At 41.2% G+C, this 12436-nt stretch overlaps 1 protein-coding gene across 2 annotated transcripts; it reads left to right on the top strand.

The window, feature by feature from the left end:
- Positions 1–1344: 1344 nt before the first annotated feature.
- Positions 1345–5994, top strand: miso1 (mitochondrial inner membrane subdomain organizer 1). Of its 2 annotated transcripts, none has more exons than XM_086126159.1 (5): positions 1345–1522; positions 2459–2518; positions 3324–3483; positions 4730–4890; positions 4965–5994. In XM_086126159.1, exons 1-5 carry the CDS (start codon positions 1385–1387, stop codon positions 5217–5219), a joined length of 774 nt encoding a protein of 257 aa, XP_085982285.1. In that variant the 5' UTR covers positions 1345–1384; the 3' UTR covers positions 5220–5994. The 2 variants fall into 2 exon arrangements, with proteins under 2 accessions (XP_085982285.1, XP_085982284.1); XM_086126158.1 differs by having other exon boundaries at positions 4962–5994.
- The last annotated feature ends 6442 nt before the right edge of the window (positions 5995–12436 follow it).

Genomic DNA, 12436 nt, shown 5'->3' with positions numbered 1-12436 from the left:
TCCGTATTCCAAGAATGTCGTCCTTCACATATTTTCACAATAAAATTCATAATACATAATTCTGTCCCAAAAATCATGCATTTCCCCAATTCCACGTCTCACTATAAAATTCCCCAAATGTCAAAATTTCACAATAGAATTCCCACGTTTCAGAGATATTTTACTGAACTCTTTCCCACTTCCATATTTCGTGACCAATTCAAACTATTCTATATTCTGAGAATTCTCACGTTCCCTAAATTCTACACTTTTCACAGTACAATTCCCACAATTTCACTGCTCACACAATTCAATGATGTTTTACATAATCCCCCCCCCCCCTTCCACATTTCTTGACCAAGTTAAACACTTTCAGGTTCAAATGATTACATTTACTCGGAACATCTAGAAAAAAATCAAATCAAATTCCCTAAATTCCCAAATTTTCTCAATAAAAATCCAAATTTAAGACATACTAACACCACGCTTTCCATTTCTTGACCAATTAAAACCATTGCAAATTCAAAAATTGACCTCATTCAGGCCATCTGAGGAACTATTTGCATTTCCAAAATTTCAATTTAAAAAAAAACAAAATGTCCAAATTGAAAAGGATATTATATATAGGCTACTAAACGTTTATTATTCACTCGTGTTAGCACTTTTCTGAACAGATTAAGTCATTAGAAGTCTCAGATTGTATATTTCAACATTAGTTTCTCAGCATTTCAGTCCAGCTTCAGCTTTTCAACATTGTCTAGTTTTGGTTTGTTGGTGGGGGGCACACGTTTCATTCATTGTGCAATCACTCATACCTGTTGTAGCAAATAATGTTGTCAGATTAAAAATAAATTTGTGTGCTACAGCATTCACATTTCTTATATCTGTTCCCCACCAATTTTAAAGGGAGTTGCAACAAAATAATGATGAGTATGTGATAATGAAAAAATATATAAATGCAAAAACAAATACATAAAAATGTATTTGCTACATATTTTAATCTGAGATGCAAAATTATTCCTGTTACTGTACAATTTTTTGGGGCATTACATTTTTTCCATTAAAAAATGTTTCAAAACATATGCTCTTTGTCAAAATGATGACATGATTTGCAAAACGCCAAATCCAAATATCCTGTCGCTTAGTCTGGGGATTAAAAACACCTGAGTAAAGAATATGTCTGAGCATATGCACCCGCCTCTTTACCTCGACAGATGTATTCTTGTAATAAATACAGAAGAAAAATATTACAATATTTTACGTGTTTAATGACGCCCTTTCGTGCACTTGGACGTCAGCGTGTCATTTGCAAATGAGTCCACAGGGCGGAGACTGACGTGAGCGGAGAAAGAAGAAAGGGCGGGACTTCCGGTGACCGCAACCTTACAACCGACATGTCAACAACATGCGAGAGTCCAGCAGAGAAACACAAACTGAGGATGGGAGAAGGCACGAGCCACAAACACAGCGACAAAACAGGGCGTCACACAACATCGTGTCTACTATCTCTTGGTTGGTAGATGACAACCTCACACTTGTGCGGGTAGGAACCTCCTGAACGCGGAAGTCGTACAACAATATGGTTCTTCCACTGATGTGAACACAACCTTAGGCACAGTTGAACGGTGTGATAATATCCATCCATCTATTATCCGAGTTGTTTGTCCTCACAACGGTCGTGGGCGTGCTCGAGCCTATCCCAGCTGTCAGTGGGCAGTAGGCAAGGTACACCCTGAAGTGATTGCCAGCTAATCGTAGGGTACAGATAGACAAACAGCAACTATTCACACTCAAAATCACACCTTTGGACACATTTAGAGTGTTCCATTGATCTACCATGCAAGTAGCATGTAATGTGGGAGGAAACCGGAGTACCCGGAGAAAACCCACAGGGAGAACATGCAAACTCCACACAGGAAGGTCGGAGGCCGTAATCAAACCTTAGACCTCTGTACTGTGAGGCGGACATGCTAACTACTTTTCCACTGTGTCACCCGTTATTACTAACACATCGGTAATCCAACAGATGGGTTACAGCAAAAATAATTCTGGAATTTAGCCTGTTTTATTGCAGTTCCGAGAGTTATTGTAAAACTCTCACAAATGTCTCTCTCTCTCTCTCTCTCTCTCTCTCTCTCTATATATATATATATATACTGTATATTTGTATATATATCGTGTCTGAATGGTGTCATCCAAATGCGTAAAACAAAAACTAATATGTTAAATTAGTGCTTCTCCTCTCTGATAGTGTCAATCAAAACAGAATATTTATTTAACTCAAGATTTATTTTGATTTTGTGTGCCCAATGTGTTGTTCAATATATCAGTCCATCAATTTTCTGTGTGTCGCTTGTCTATATTAGGGTTGTGGACAACATGCAAGCTCCACACATTCGAACCGTTTGTACACAGCTTTATGCATTCTGTTTTTTGTGACAATGTCATGATCATAACACATCTCTTGTCTCACAAACAGAGCATAAGTGGCGGGCTTGCTCTTGCTGGGGTGATTCTAATTGCAAGGAGCATCAAACTGGTAAGAGTTCAACCTGTCACAAGAGTTCACACAGCAGCTTCACACACACAGCAGAACAGTCCACAAGTGGTGGTAACATTTACGGTCCAACCAGGATTTATGGAATAATGTGACAAAGAAATCTACTTCGAGTGCAGACCACGTGGGACATTACGCAAATCTAGCAACCTGGCCGACTTGTCACAATACACACCTCGCCCATATATAAAGGATGAACACATAAGGACTGAAGCTGAAAAAATTAATCCACTTTAAATTGTTTCCAATGGATAAATGTTTTTAAAATGAGAACAACTTGGAAATTAACCAAAATCATGGACCAGGTTGAGTTCAACTTTTGAGATTCCGCTATAATTGATTGCAACCATTTCAAAAAGGAAGTCATTGACTGGGAAGCCTAACTTCCTTAAATACAATTCCTGACATAGATACATAATAAAGCTCTGTATCTATGTCAGGAAAAGCCTACTAGAACATCTAAACATTACAGGTTAATCGGTTGGCAGGTTTGTGCTGACTCCCATTTAACATAAGCTTGAATGTCTGTGTTAATTCTGAAGACAGCCACATTCCTAGTTCTAAGAGCGTGTGCACACTTCTGCAACCACATCATCTCTGTTTAATTTTGCTTCCCCTCACAAAAAGTTATTTTTTTTTTCAATTGATCTGTACAGGCTGTAGCTCACAACAATTGGCGGAAAACATTTTGAAATGATTGATATTAGTCTCATCTTTTTATATCACAAAAACCCGGCATCTAAGGTGTGTAAATGTTTTATATTTCCTGTAATGGTCTCTTCCGCAGATCACCAAATTTCAAGCAGCATCTGAGATTCCCGCTCGTTTCGTGGAGAACAACGTCAGCCTCCGCGGGATAGTTCATTCCGTCAAGGAGCAAAGCCTCCAAGTGGAACACGTGCCTATTTCTCTGCCTCTGTTGTCACCTTTACTCACCAAACACAAAGGTCATCCGTATGACATGACACGATACCGACTCCATCAATTTAATATGCCAGAAACACTGGTAAATGCAAAACATCAAATCCACAGACTCATTTTGTCTCTCAGTATGATTGCCTAATGTAGGAACATCAGCTTCCTCTTCTCATGTCACTGTGACATTTCTAGTGTGTATTCAGCACATTAGTTCAATTACCAAATCATGGCTAGTGTCATTTTATATATGTGTGTGTGTGTGAGTGTCTTTATTTACGTATGCGCTCCATCAGCATCGTGAAGGACAAACTGGACTATCACGCCGTAAAAACTGCTGACTTGTTCAGATGTGCCTGTCATGCACCGCAACCAGGACGAACTGCACGAGACTTCACATGTGTTCCGTATATACCAGTTGCAACTATGACTACTACAGTGAAACCTCTGCTATTCACCAGGGATAGCGACCGAACCCTGTCGCAAATAATGACAATCCACAAATATGGTGGTGACTTGACATACGAGTGCCTGGACTTAACTTGATATAGTTTTTAATTCATATAAAGTGCCCATTGACCCCAAATAAGGTTACTCCAGTTGTAAGCAGGGCTACCATAGTTTTGGGTTTATCATTTTATTTTTTGATTTCATTTTTACTTGGTTCAAATTCAGTTATAATGATAAACCTGTATTTGTCTCACAATGGCGACATTCCCAATTTACAGCAGCAAAGTTATAAAAGGAAGAAAGTAGAAGAACAAAAGGTACAGGAGCTGCTGTAAAGACAGCCACTCTCGCTGCGCCATCGTGAAGTCATAATAACATTAATTAGTCATTTTTAAATGTTTAAATCTGTACATTTTTATCATTTACTTTTAAATGCTTTGTTTTAGTTGAGTTCTTATTAGAATTTTTATTTATTTTAGTTGTTTTTTTTTAAGATGGGATATTCCTTGTATGTCTGTTTTAAAAAAGGTCACAGTGTCATAATAACTACAAAATTGAATAATTGAAACAAATAAGCAGATGAAGAACCCTATTCAAATAAAATACTGGTAGTATATAACAGTTCACAGACTTTGAAGTGCAATAAATGCGCCGCGTTGGCATGAATGGATGGATGGCTGGATAGATAGATGAGATTGATATCTACACTATTAATATATTTTGTTACATTTCCAGTAAATTAAAAAAAAATAAGAACAGTAAAAATTGTGGTGTGGGCCCTTTGGTGGGTGTCCAGTTTCTGTATGTTGTGTTCATTTGTCTGGTCAGGTGGACCCTCCTCACCCTTGCTTGTCAACCTGGCCGGCGTGGATCTGACAGCAGATGGCAAGTTATGGCTGCAGAGAAGCGTACTTCCCACTCAGATGGTGTGGTTGAAGCTAATTAGCCGACAAGACGACACGCTGCACTGTTTTGTGACTCACAACAAGGTGAGATTTCTTTTCTCCCATCAAATAACCCAAACCATGTTTGATCTACTTGTGCTCCCTCTGTTGTCCAGCAGGGGTCGTCATGGCGCCGCTCAGTGAACGAACAGGCCCTGAGTCTGGGTCTCGCCCGCACTGCTCCGGTCACTGGCCTCTCGCCAGACACTCGCTTATACTGGCGTCTGCACAAGCGGCTGCACAGGGCAGAGGTCAAAGCTGAGAAGAAGCGTTTGGGTCTGTGGAAGGAGGAGAGCCAATGGAAGAGGGTCGTCAAGACTGTGCGGGACAATGCATTACTCCGACTGATCCGGAGGATCTTTCGGAAGACCTGATGAGTAGATACAACCTCATTGTTTTGTTTTTCTCTGTGAATTACTTTACATTTAAAGTAAATACAATCCATGTCAACTTTTGGTCACAATTAATAACGACAGCGAATGAGAAACATCAAACATTCAGTGCAATGGTTGACTGAATTATCCATTCATCCATTTTCTAATCGGCTTATCCTCACGAGGGTCGGGGGCATGCTGGAGCCTATCCCAGCTGTCATTGGGCAGTAGGCAGGGGACACCCTGAACTGGTTGCCAGCCAATCGCAGGGCACCCATAGACCAACAACCATTCACACTCACAATCACATCTAGGGACAATTTAGACTGTTCCAATAACCTGTCATGCATGTTTTTGTAATGTGGGAGGAAAGCGGAGTATGCGGAGAAAACCCATGCAGGCACGGCGAGAACATGCAAACTCCACTCAGGAAGGCCGAAGCCGGAATCGAATACTGCACTTCTGCACTGTGAGGTGGACGTGCTAACCAGTCTACCACCATACCGTCCTTGACTGAATTAACTATTAACTTTTTGCACTTGGGGATTCAGTAGCTTGCTCAAGGACACTTGGACATGGTCGCAATGGCCGGGGATCAAATCACCAAACTCTAGGTTGGGAAGCAACCTCTGTGCATTCAGACATTTAGCCAACATCAAAATAAAGAATAAAGAAAAAGCCAAAGGAACTTCGAGCATTCTATAAAATTATGCTTATAAAAACATATACTAGTAAAATAACTATTTGGTGCAAATAAAAGAATCCAGTTTAAACATTTTGTTGTCCCTCTTTCTTCTTCGGTGCTTCCTGTGCTGCTCATTCAGTTGGGCCTGACTTGGCCAGCTCCTCTCTCACCTTCTCAGCACGGAAGTAATATTAGTCAATCTTCGCAGAGGGTAAATAATATATGCCTCTTAGTACCCAGTTTGTGTAAATATATCCATTGTTTAAAGGGTAACAACACTAACACAAACATGCTAATTGTTAGCCTGCGTGCTTACCGTGTTTCCCAACGGACGTTAATAATGCTAGCGGAATAATAAAACACGCAGTTCTCTTTGTTTTATGTTTAGTTTGAAAGTAACTTCATCCGAGGGTGGCAATCTTTTTTTTCGAAGAATATTTACTTATGTCATCTGCAAACTGCTGAGTCCCTTGCCATTATACATTTGCATGCCAAATATGTGTTCACAAGTCAAAGCAAAAAAATCAGTGTGTATGTGTGCCTCTGGGTACCGCATGGTCCACTTGCCCCTCCTGTGAGATCACTGTTGCTATAGAGCCACTCAATGTGAAATACAAAGCCTACTCCAACCCCATGGGAACCTTGTATGTGTGTCTGTGGGGACATGGGGTTGGGATCCTAATGGGTGCATTAGCGTTGAAATACGAGAAGAAAATTATGTCAATTGCCCACAAAGCAAAATATGTTTTACCTAATGAGTGATCACTGTCAAACAGAGCAAATTCCCTGCATCTGTGTTTACATGCGGACCAAAATGACACCACACAGAGGCTTTTCTGCAAATGAGACCAGAGCGCGTTGTGTCCCGTGAGGGTGCACTGAAGCACTCAATCCCAACGGGCACACAAGGAGATTAGTGGCGGCCGAGAAGGAGGAGGAGGAGGAGGAGGGTCACAGGCAGATTTTTGGTCACCAAGCACAAAAAACAAGAGGAGGAGGAGTCACCAGGGTAAGCAAAAGGAGGTGAAAGGGGGGGTGGGTGTGTGAAGAGCATGGACAGGGGGAGGGTGGGGGCGTTGATGAATCAACCAGGGCCTTCCTTTGTTGTGCAAATGTCACGAGTGACTGTTAAGGCTGAGGAGGCTCGCCATTGGATGTCTGGTTTAAATTGTAAGGTGCATCTGTGGGCTGCCAGACTTTGTACTGTCACACTGAGAAGAGTGGGAAGGAAACCATGGCCGAGAGATGCACAAAGGGAAGACCTCAAGGCACAGAATTGGGGTCAAGCTGTTGAAAACAAGGACAAAAGTATTGGGATGTGTGGATTTTGCACCTTAAACTTACTTCTTACTGATTTGGGATAATCTCTCTTTGATTTGAGGAGGTTTCAGTGAGTCATTTTTTCATAGACATCAAGTCATGGCCCACGTTTTTTTTTCAAGCAAATCTTGAGAACGCACACCCACACCCACACACACATTCACACACACACACACGCACGCACACACACACACACACACACACACACACACACACACACACACACACACACACACACATCCTTATAACTGGACAATATTATTTTCCATCTTCATTCCAGAGCACAATATTAGAGAAGTGAGTCAGAAGGCAACCATTTCATAATAACACAAATATGTGAATAAGTAATTTTTGTCTTACATTAATTTAGAATTGTCATATGATTATGCAGTATTTGACTTATTTTTTGGTGTTTGTGTATCATATAAATGATCTGTTCATTGACTCATAGTAAACAAATAAAACATATCACTAAAACTAAACAATTTAAAAACACATTTAAACGGGAGTCAAGTAAAAAAAATGTCAACAATAATATGTAGCCCCATGAATCCAAACATGGCTTTCCCATGAATATTGTGTTTGTGGAATATGAATTCAGCAGCAAATTCCACCCTGTTTTATCCACCTCAGGCCGATTTGTGACTTGCTGTTGACTGAAAAGGACATCACAGTTGTTTAGGGCATGCGTGTGTAAGTGCGTGTGTAAGTGCGTGTGTATGTGCGGTAACGGGTCAATCGCGGGAGGTTGCTTGATCGAAAAGTAGATTTAAGGGCAAAAAAGTTTGGGCACCCCTAATCAAGAGTTTTTGATTCAACTGCCACGCATGTTTTTGGAATGTGGGAGGAAACCAGAGTACCCAGAGAAAACCCACACAAACACGAGGAGAACATGCAAACTCCACACAGGAAGGCCTGAGCCGCAATCGAACCCTGCACCTCTGCACTGTGAGGCCGACACGCGAACCAGTTTTTCCACCGTGCCGTTTGTTGATTATAATTGTATTAATTATAAATAATGGATTTTAACAATGAACATTCATTATTTATAATTAACTATTTCCGATACCTTCCATATACACATATAAACATTTTTTAAATTTTATTTTACCTCATTTACGAATTACCCAATCCTTGCGTCCCCCAACCTTCCAAGTTAAAGAGGGGTCTCTAAATATTTTTTTCTCGCATAAATTACCTTGTAGCTGTCACTTTTAATGAACAAGAACAGTAACCGAATGAACAACTTTCCCATAAATATGTTTTTTTTTGCGAAACAGGGCTCTCCTTCTCTGATACTGTGAAGTGATTGAATCCACTCTGGTGAATCCACTCCATGTTTTCCAGGTCACGAGTGTTTCCACACCAGGAGCACTATTTGAATAAGGCACCATGCTTGATTGAGGTGGTGGTGGTGTTGGTGGCTGCTGCCTTACCCACACACACACACACCACAAAAGTCCTGTTGGGTTTCTCTTCACATGTGAAAGCAAAACCAGTGGCAGCATCCTTGACTTCTGCAACATATAGACAGTTGTCTTGGACACACTATGGATGGATACCCGAAAGAAGGAGAATTCTGCTGAGGATGTCAGGACTTTGTGAGGGAGCTGTCAAGAGCTGAAAAGGTAAGTAAGCTGAGAAAACAACAAAACACTGCATGGCATCTGCTTTATTAGTGGCCATTTGGACACTGTAATCAAGTTAATGTCTGTCAGTAATCGACACACTTAATTAGCTTGGGGCCTGGTGGGACTATTTTATGGAGTAAATCAGAATAAACTACATTTGATACATGGTTCAGTTTTTTCCCTGCACGTTCGGAACAGTTTAGCAGCCCTAAAAGAGGCCTGCCATCTTCCACCCCCCACCCCTCTTTTTTTTTTTAATGCAATCACTAATTAAAGATTGACTGCTCAGTGCTGAGCTCACATGTGGCTGTTTGTCGCCATTGTGCCTCAACAGCAGATATTTTCAGCAGCAGGACAGCTTAACAAAAGACCTTTACTACACTCAAGCCGGTAGTCATCCCAGACATGGGGGCACCCACCCCCCAGCTAGAGAGACCCGATTCCTTGGGGATTTTTCTACAGTTTGAATTGAGTGGCTCTCTGTAGTTGGATGAATGAGGAGGATAAAGTGAATTAAAGAGACAGGAGGCAATTTTGGGGGGAATTTTTTTATGTTACGTCATCCAATCATCAAGCCCAGTGTATTATTTGTTTTTAATATTATTTAATAAGTGAGCCAGTGCCATCATGTGGCAACGTGCATTGGCGAGTAGGGCGATGGAACCTACGGCCCGTGCATGGACTATGTATGGTCAGTGAGAGCATGCTTTTTCATGGCACATCTGCAGAATGGGCATCAAAGTTTTCAATGCACATTAGCTGACATAGTTCATGTTGGGTACCACTTATTTGCGAAGAATCACTGAAATAATAACGTGCATAATGTTACTGTTCGAAACTTTTATTCTGATTTTTATCCAGTACAATGCATTTGTTGAGGACCACGTAACTTTTCATGCAGTTACATTTGATCTTTTCGAAGTGTTTGATTTCAAGCATTTATTTAGGTGCAATTTCGTTTTAACATGTGAAATACTTTTATTGCATAATTATTTTACTAGTGCATTGAATGTATAGTAATGTTGGTGATGATTAGTAAAATCAATCAAACTCCAATCAACATTGGGATGTTGTAGAATGCATTTGCATTTCCCATAGGCTGCAGTTAAAAAAAGTCGTTTTATATATACACACACATGATCTGCTTTATCCTCACAAGGGTCGCGGGGGGTGCTGGAGCCTGTCCCAGCCGTCTTCCGGCAGTAGGCGGGGGACACCCCCCGCCCCCCCCCCCCTTCAGAAAATGGATGGATGGATGGCTGGATCATATTTTTTCATGGGCGTATTTAGTATTCTCCACCTCTGCCATGGAGTTCTTATTCGTGCATGCATGCGTGTGTGTGTGTGCGCGCGCGCGCGCGTGAGATGGAATGTTTCAGTCATAAAGTGACTCCCTTGTTGTGACGAGAGTAAACTATTGTGAGCAGTGTACCAGTTTGCTAGTGTAGAGTTGTAGGACGGGGTAACGCGAGCCGCTCCATGTGGGCGCTCTGAACTCTCATGAATAACTGAAGCTCCACGAGCCATGTTGGACACATGTGAGCGTTGATCTGATGGTTAAGAATATTGACCATTATAACCTGCACGACTCCGATGGGGAAAAAAAAATCGTTATTTTGAGGGGGAAAGTAAAAATAAACAATTGAGTTGTTTGCGCTTGTGTTAGATTATGCACCTCATATTGTACCTGGTGTAACATGAGCTTTGATACTAGAACTAAAGATCAGTCAATTACAGTGGTAACTCCAAAGTTGAACACAATCTGAGCTATGATGCTGGTTACCTTCCAAGCTGTTCTCATTACAATCGATTTTCCACATAGAAATGATTGCGTGATCGGATTTCAAGCTGCTTCATTTGTTCTAGGTCTCAGTACATACAAGTTCATGATTTAAATGCTTACTGATCTGATGTCTGATGAAATTTGCATGATGTCACACATGGGTTGAACTCCAAGTTTATTTTTTGAGGAATTTTCTTCCAGAAAAGTTTGCTTCAACTTCAAATTGTACCACCACTTTTGTCACGTTGTTTCAACGGCTCCAAATGTTGAACTTTGAACCCGGTAATTTAACACTGACTTTATTTCTGCCGTACTTCCTTGTGACTTGAATTTATGTCACACTTATGTTCCTCCCAGTTCTGGAGGAATAGGCGTAAAAGTTGAGAGTATTTGAAATAGATCTGAAACCTGACACACATCTCATTTCTTCCATAAAGCAAGACAGGACCACACACATATGATCCATGTACTTCATCTATTATTCATTTAATTCCATTGTTTTCAACAATTCCAAGATGTACATGGAAAGAGAGACCGACAGATCCACATTTTTGTGGTTTTACGACTGCGAAACTCGTGAGATAACCCGCATGACTATCTCCGACCCCCCCTGCCCCCCGTAACGTGACTCTGACCCCTCAGTAACCTCGCTGTTTCTTCCAGGCGTGCTGTGTCCCCTTATCAGGTCAAAGACCTCTGGGAAGCAGACCTTGCTTGACCATTTTCATTCTTTCTCGCTGTCCTATGTCATACAGGTTTACAAAAGGATCCTCAAAATGGTTACGAACCTTGTACTGAATTGGTCCCTTAAATTGAAGGAGAAGCATCGCAGAAAGCCTTGTAGACTACACAATTTTCCCAGACTGCACTTAAAATTGGATTGAACAAGAAAGCATTTACTGATGATAACAGGTTCTACCAAAATAGATGAAAATGACCTCTAAATTTGACACACCACAAAGAAGTGTTGCGAACAGCCCCGCCAAATTTGAGTGATGAAAAACCAATGCCCATGACACTCGTGAGGACAAGCAGATTAGAAAATGGATGGATGGATGGATTTAAAAAACAATGTCAAATATGTAAAACAAGTAACCAAAATGACTGAACCACTGAATGCATTGAAACCAAGCCTCGTTCAGCTGTCAACTGTCAATCATACAGTGTACCTCTACTTCGACGTGGAACTCTGGATGCTACCTTGTATTGCATCTTTCATAGGCTTCCACATAGTGACGTGATCGAAAACGTAGCTGCTTAAAAGCCTCCAGTGGCTGAAAATTAATTGCAGCAGGCCCTCGCAGATCTTTTTGACGCTGTGACTATGAGGCGCTCTAAAATGGCCAAGTCAGTCCAAAGCCTTGGTGCACATGCTGGTTTTCAAGTCAGACTTTTTTTTTCTGTTCACCTCACACTCCCGCCTTCTCTCCATGATGTGCACGCACTCACTCGAGGCTCTCTCAAACAGGCATGCCAGCAGGCTATCCAAAGGGAAGACTCATTTTCGGGGTGTAGTCGTAGCCAATCAGCACACTGCATGTCACAATTGCTTATGTGAACAAAGGCGCTCAAGTTCTTGTGTAGCTGCACACTCACTTTTGTCGCACTGCAAAGTGTGTGATGGGTGCCGGTTTAGCCATGCCCCCAAAATTGCAAAAAGCTGAAATAGTGAAAAACGATTTAATTTTCTATCTCCACAGTTGAGTACTACATAGTTCTCAGCATTTGCATGTTTCAGCAATTACCGTCAAACATGCATAATGTTTTTAGAAACGAATCCTCTGAATTCACTTCACAT

This window comes from Hippocampus guttulatus, chromosome 12, assembly GCF_054856545.1.
Source record: "Hippocampus guttulatus isolate MCC_2025c chromosome 12, RoL_Hgut_1.0, whole genome shotgun sequence".
In the NCBI taxonomy this organism is placed as follows: domain Eukaryota; kingdom Metazoa; phylum Chordata; class Actinopteri; order Syngnathiformes; family Syngnathidae; genus Hippocampus; species Hippocampus guttulatus.
Note: the sequence above shows the minus strand (reverse complement) of the source record. Positions and strands in the feature narration are given on the sequence as shown.

Coding starts and splice junctions, on each gene's coding strand:
- miso1 (XM_086126158.1), top strand. CDS start 1,385: ATGCGAGAGTCCAGCAGAGAAACACAAACTGAGGATGGGAGAAGGCAC. Junction 1,523..2,458: donor ACAACCTCACACTTGTGCGG/GTAGGAACCTCC, acceptor TCTCACAAACAG/AGCATAAGTGGCGGGCTTGC. Junction 3,484..4,729: donor TTTACTCACCAAACACAAAG/GTCATCCGTATG, acceptor TTGTCTGGTCAG/GTGGACCCTCCTCACCCTTG.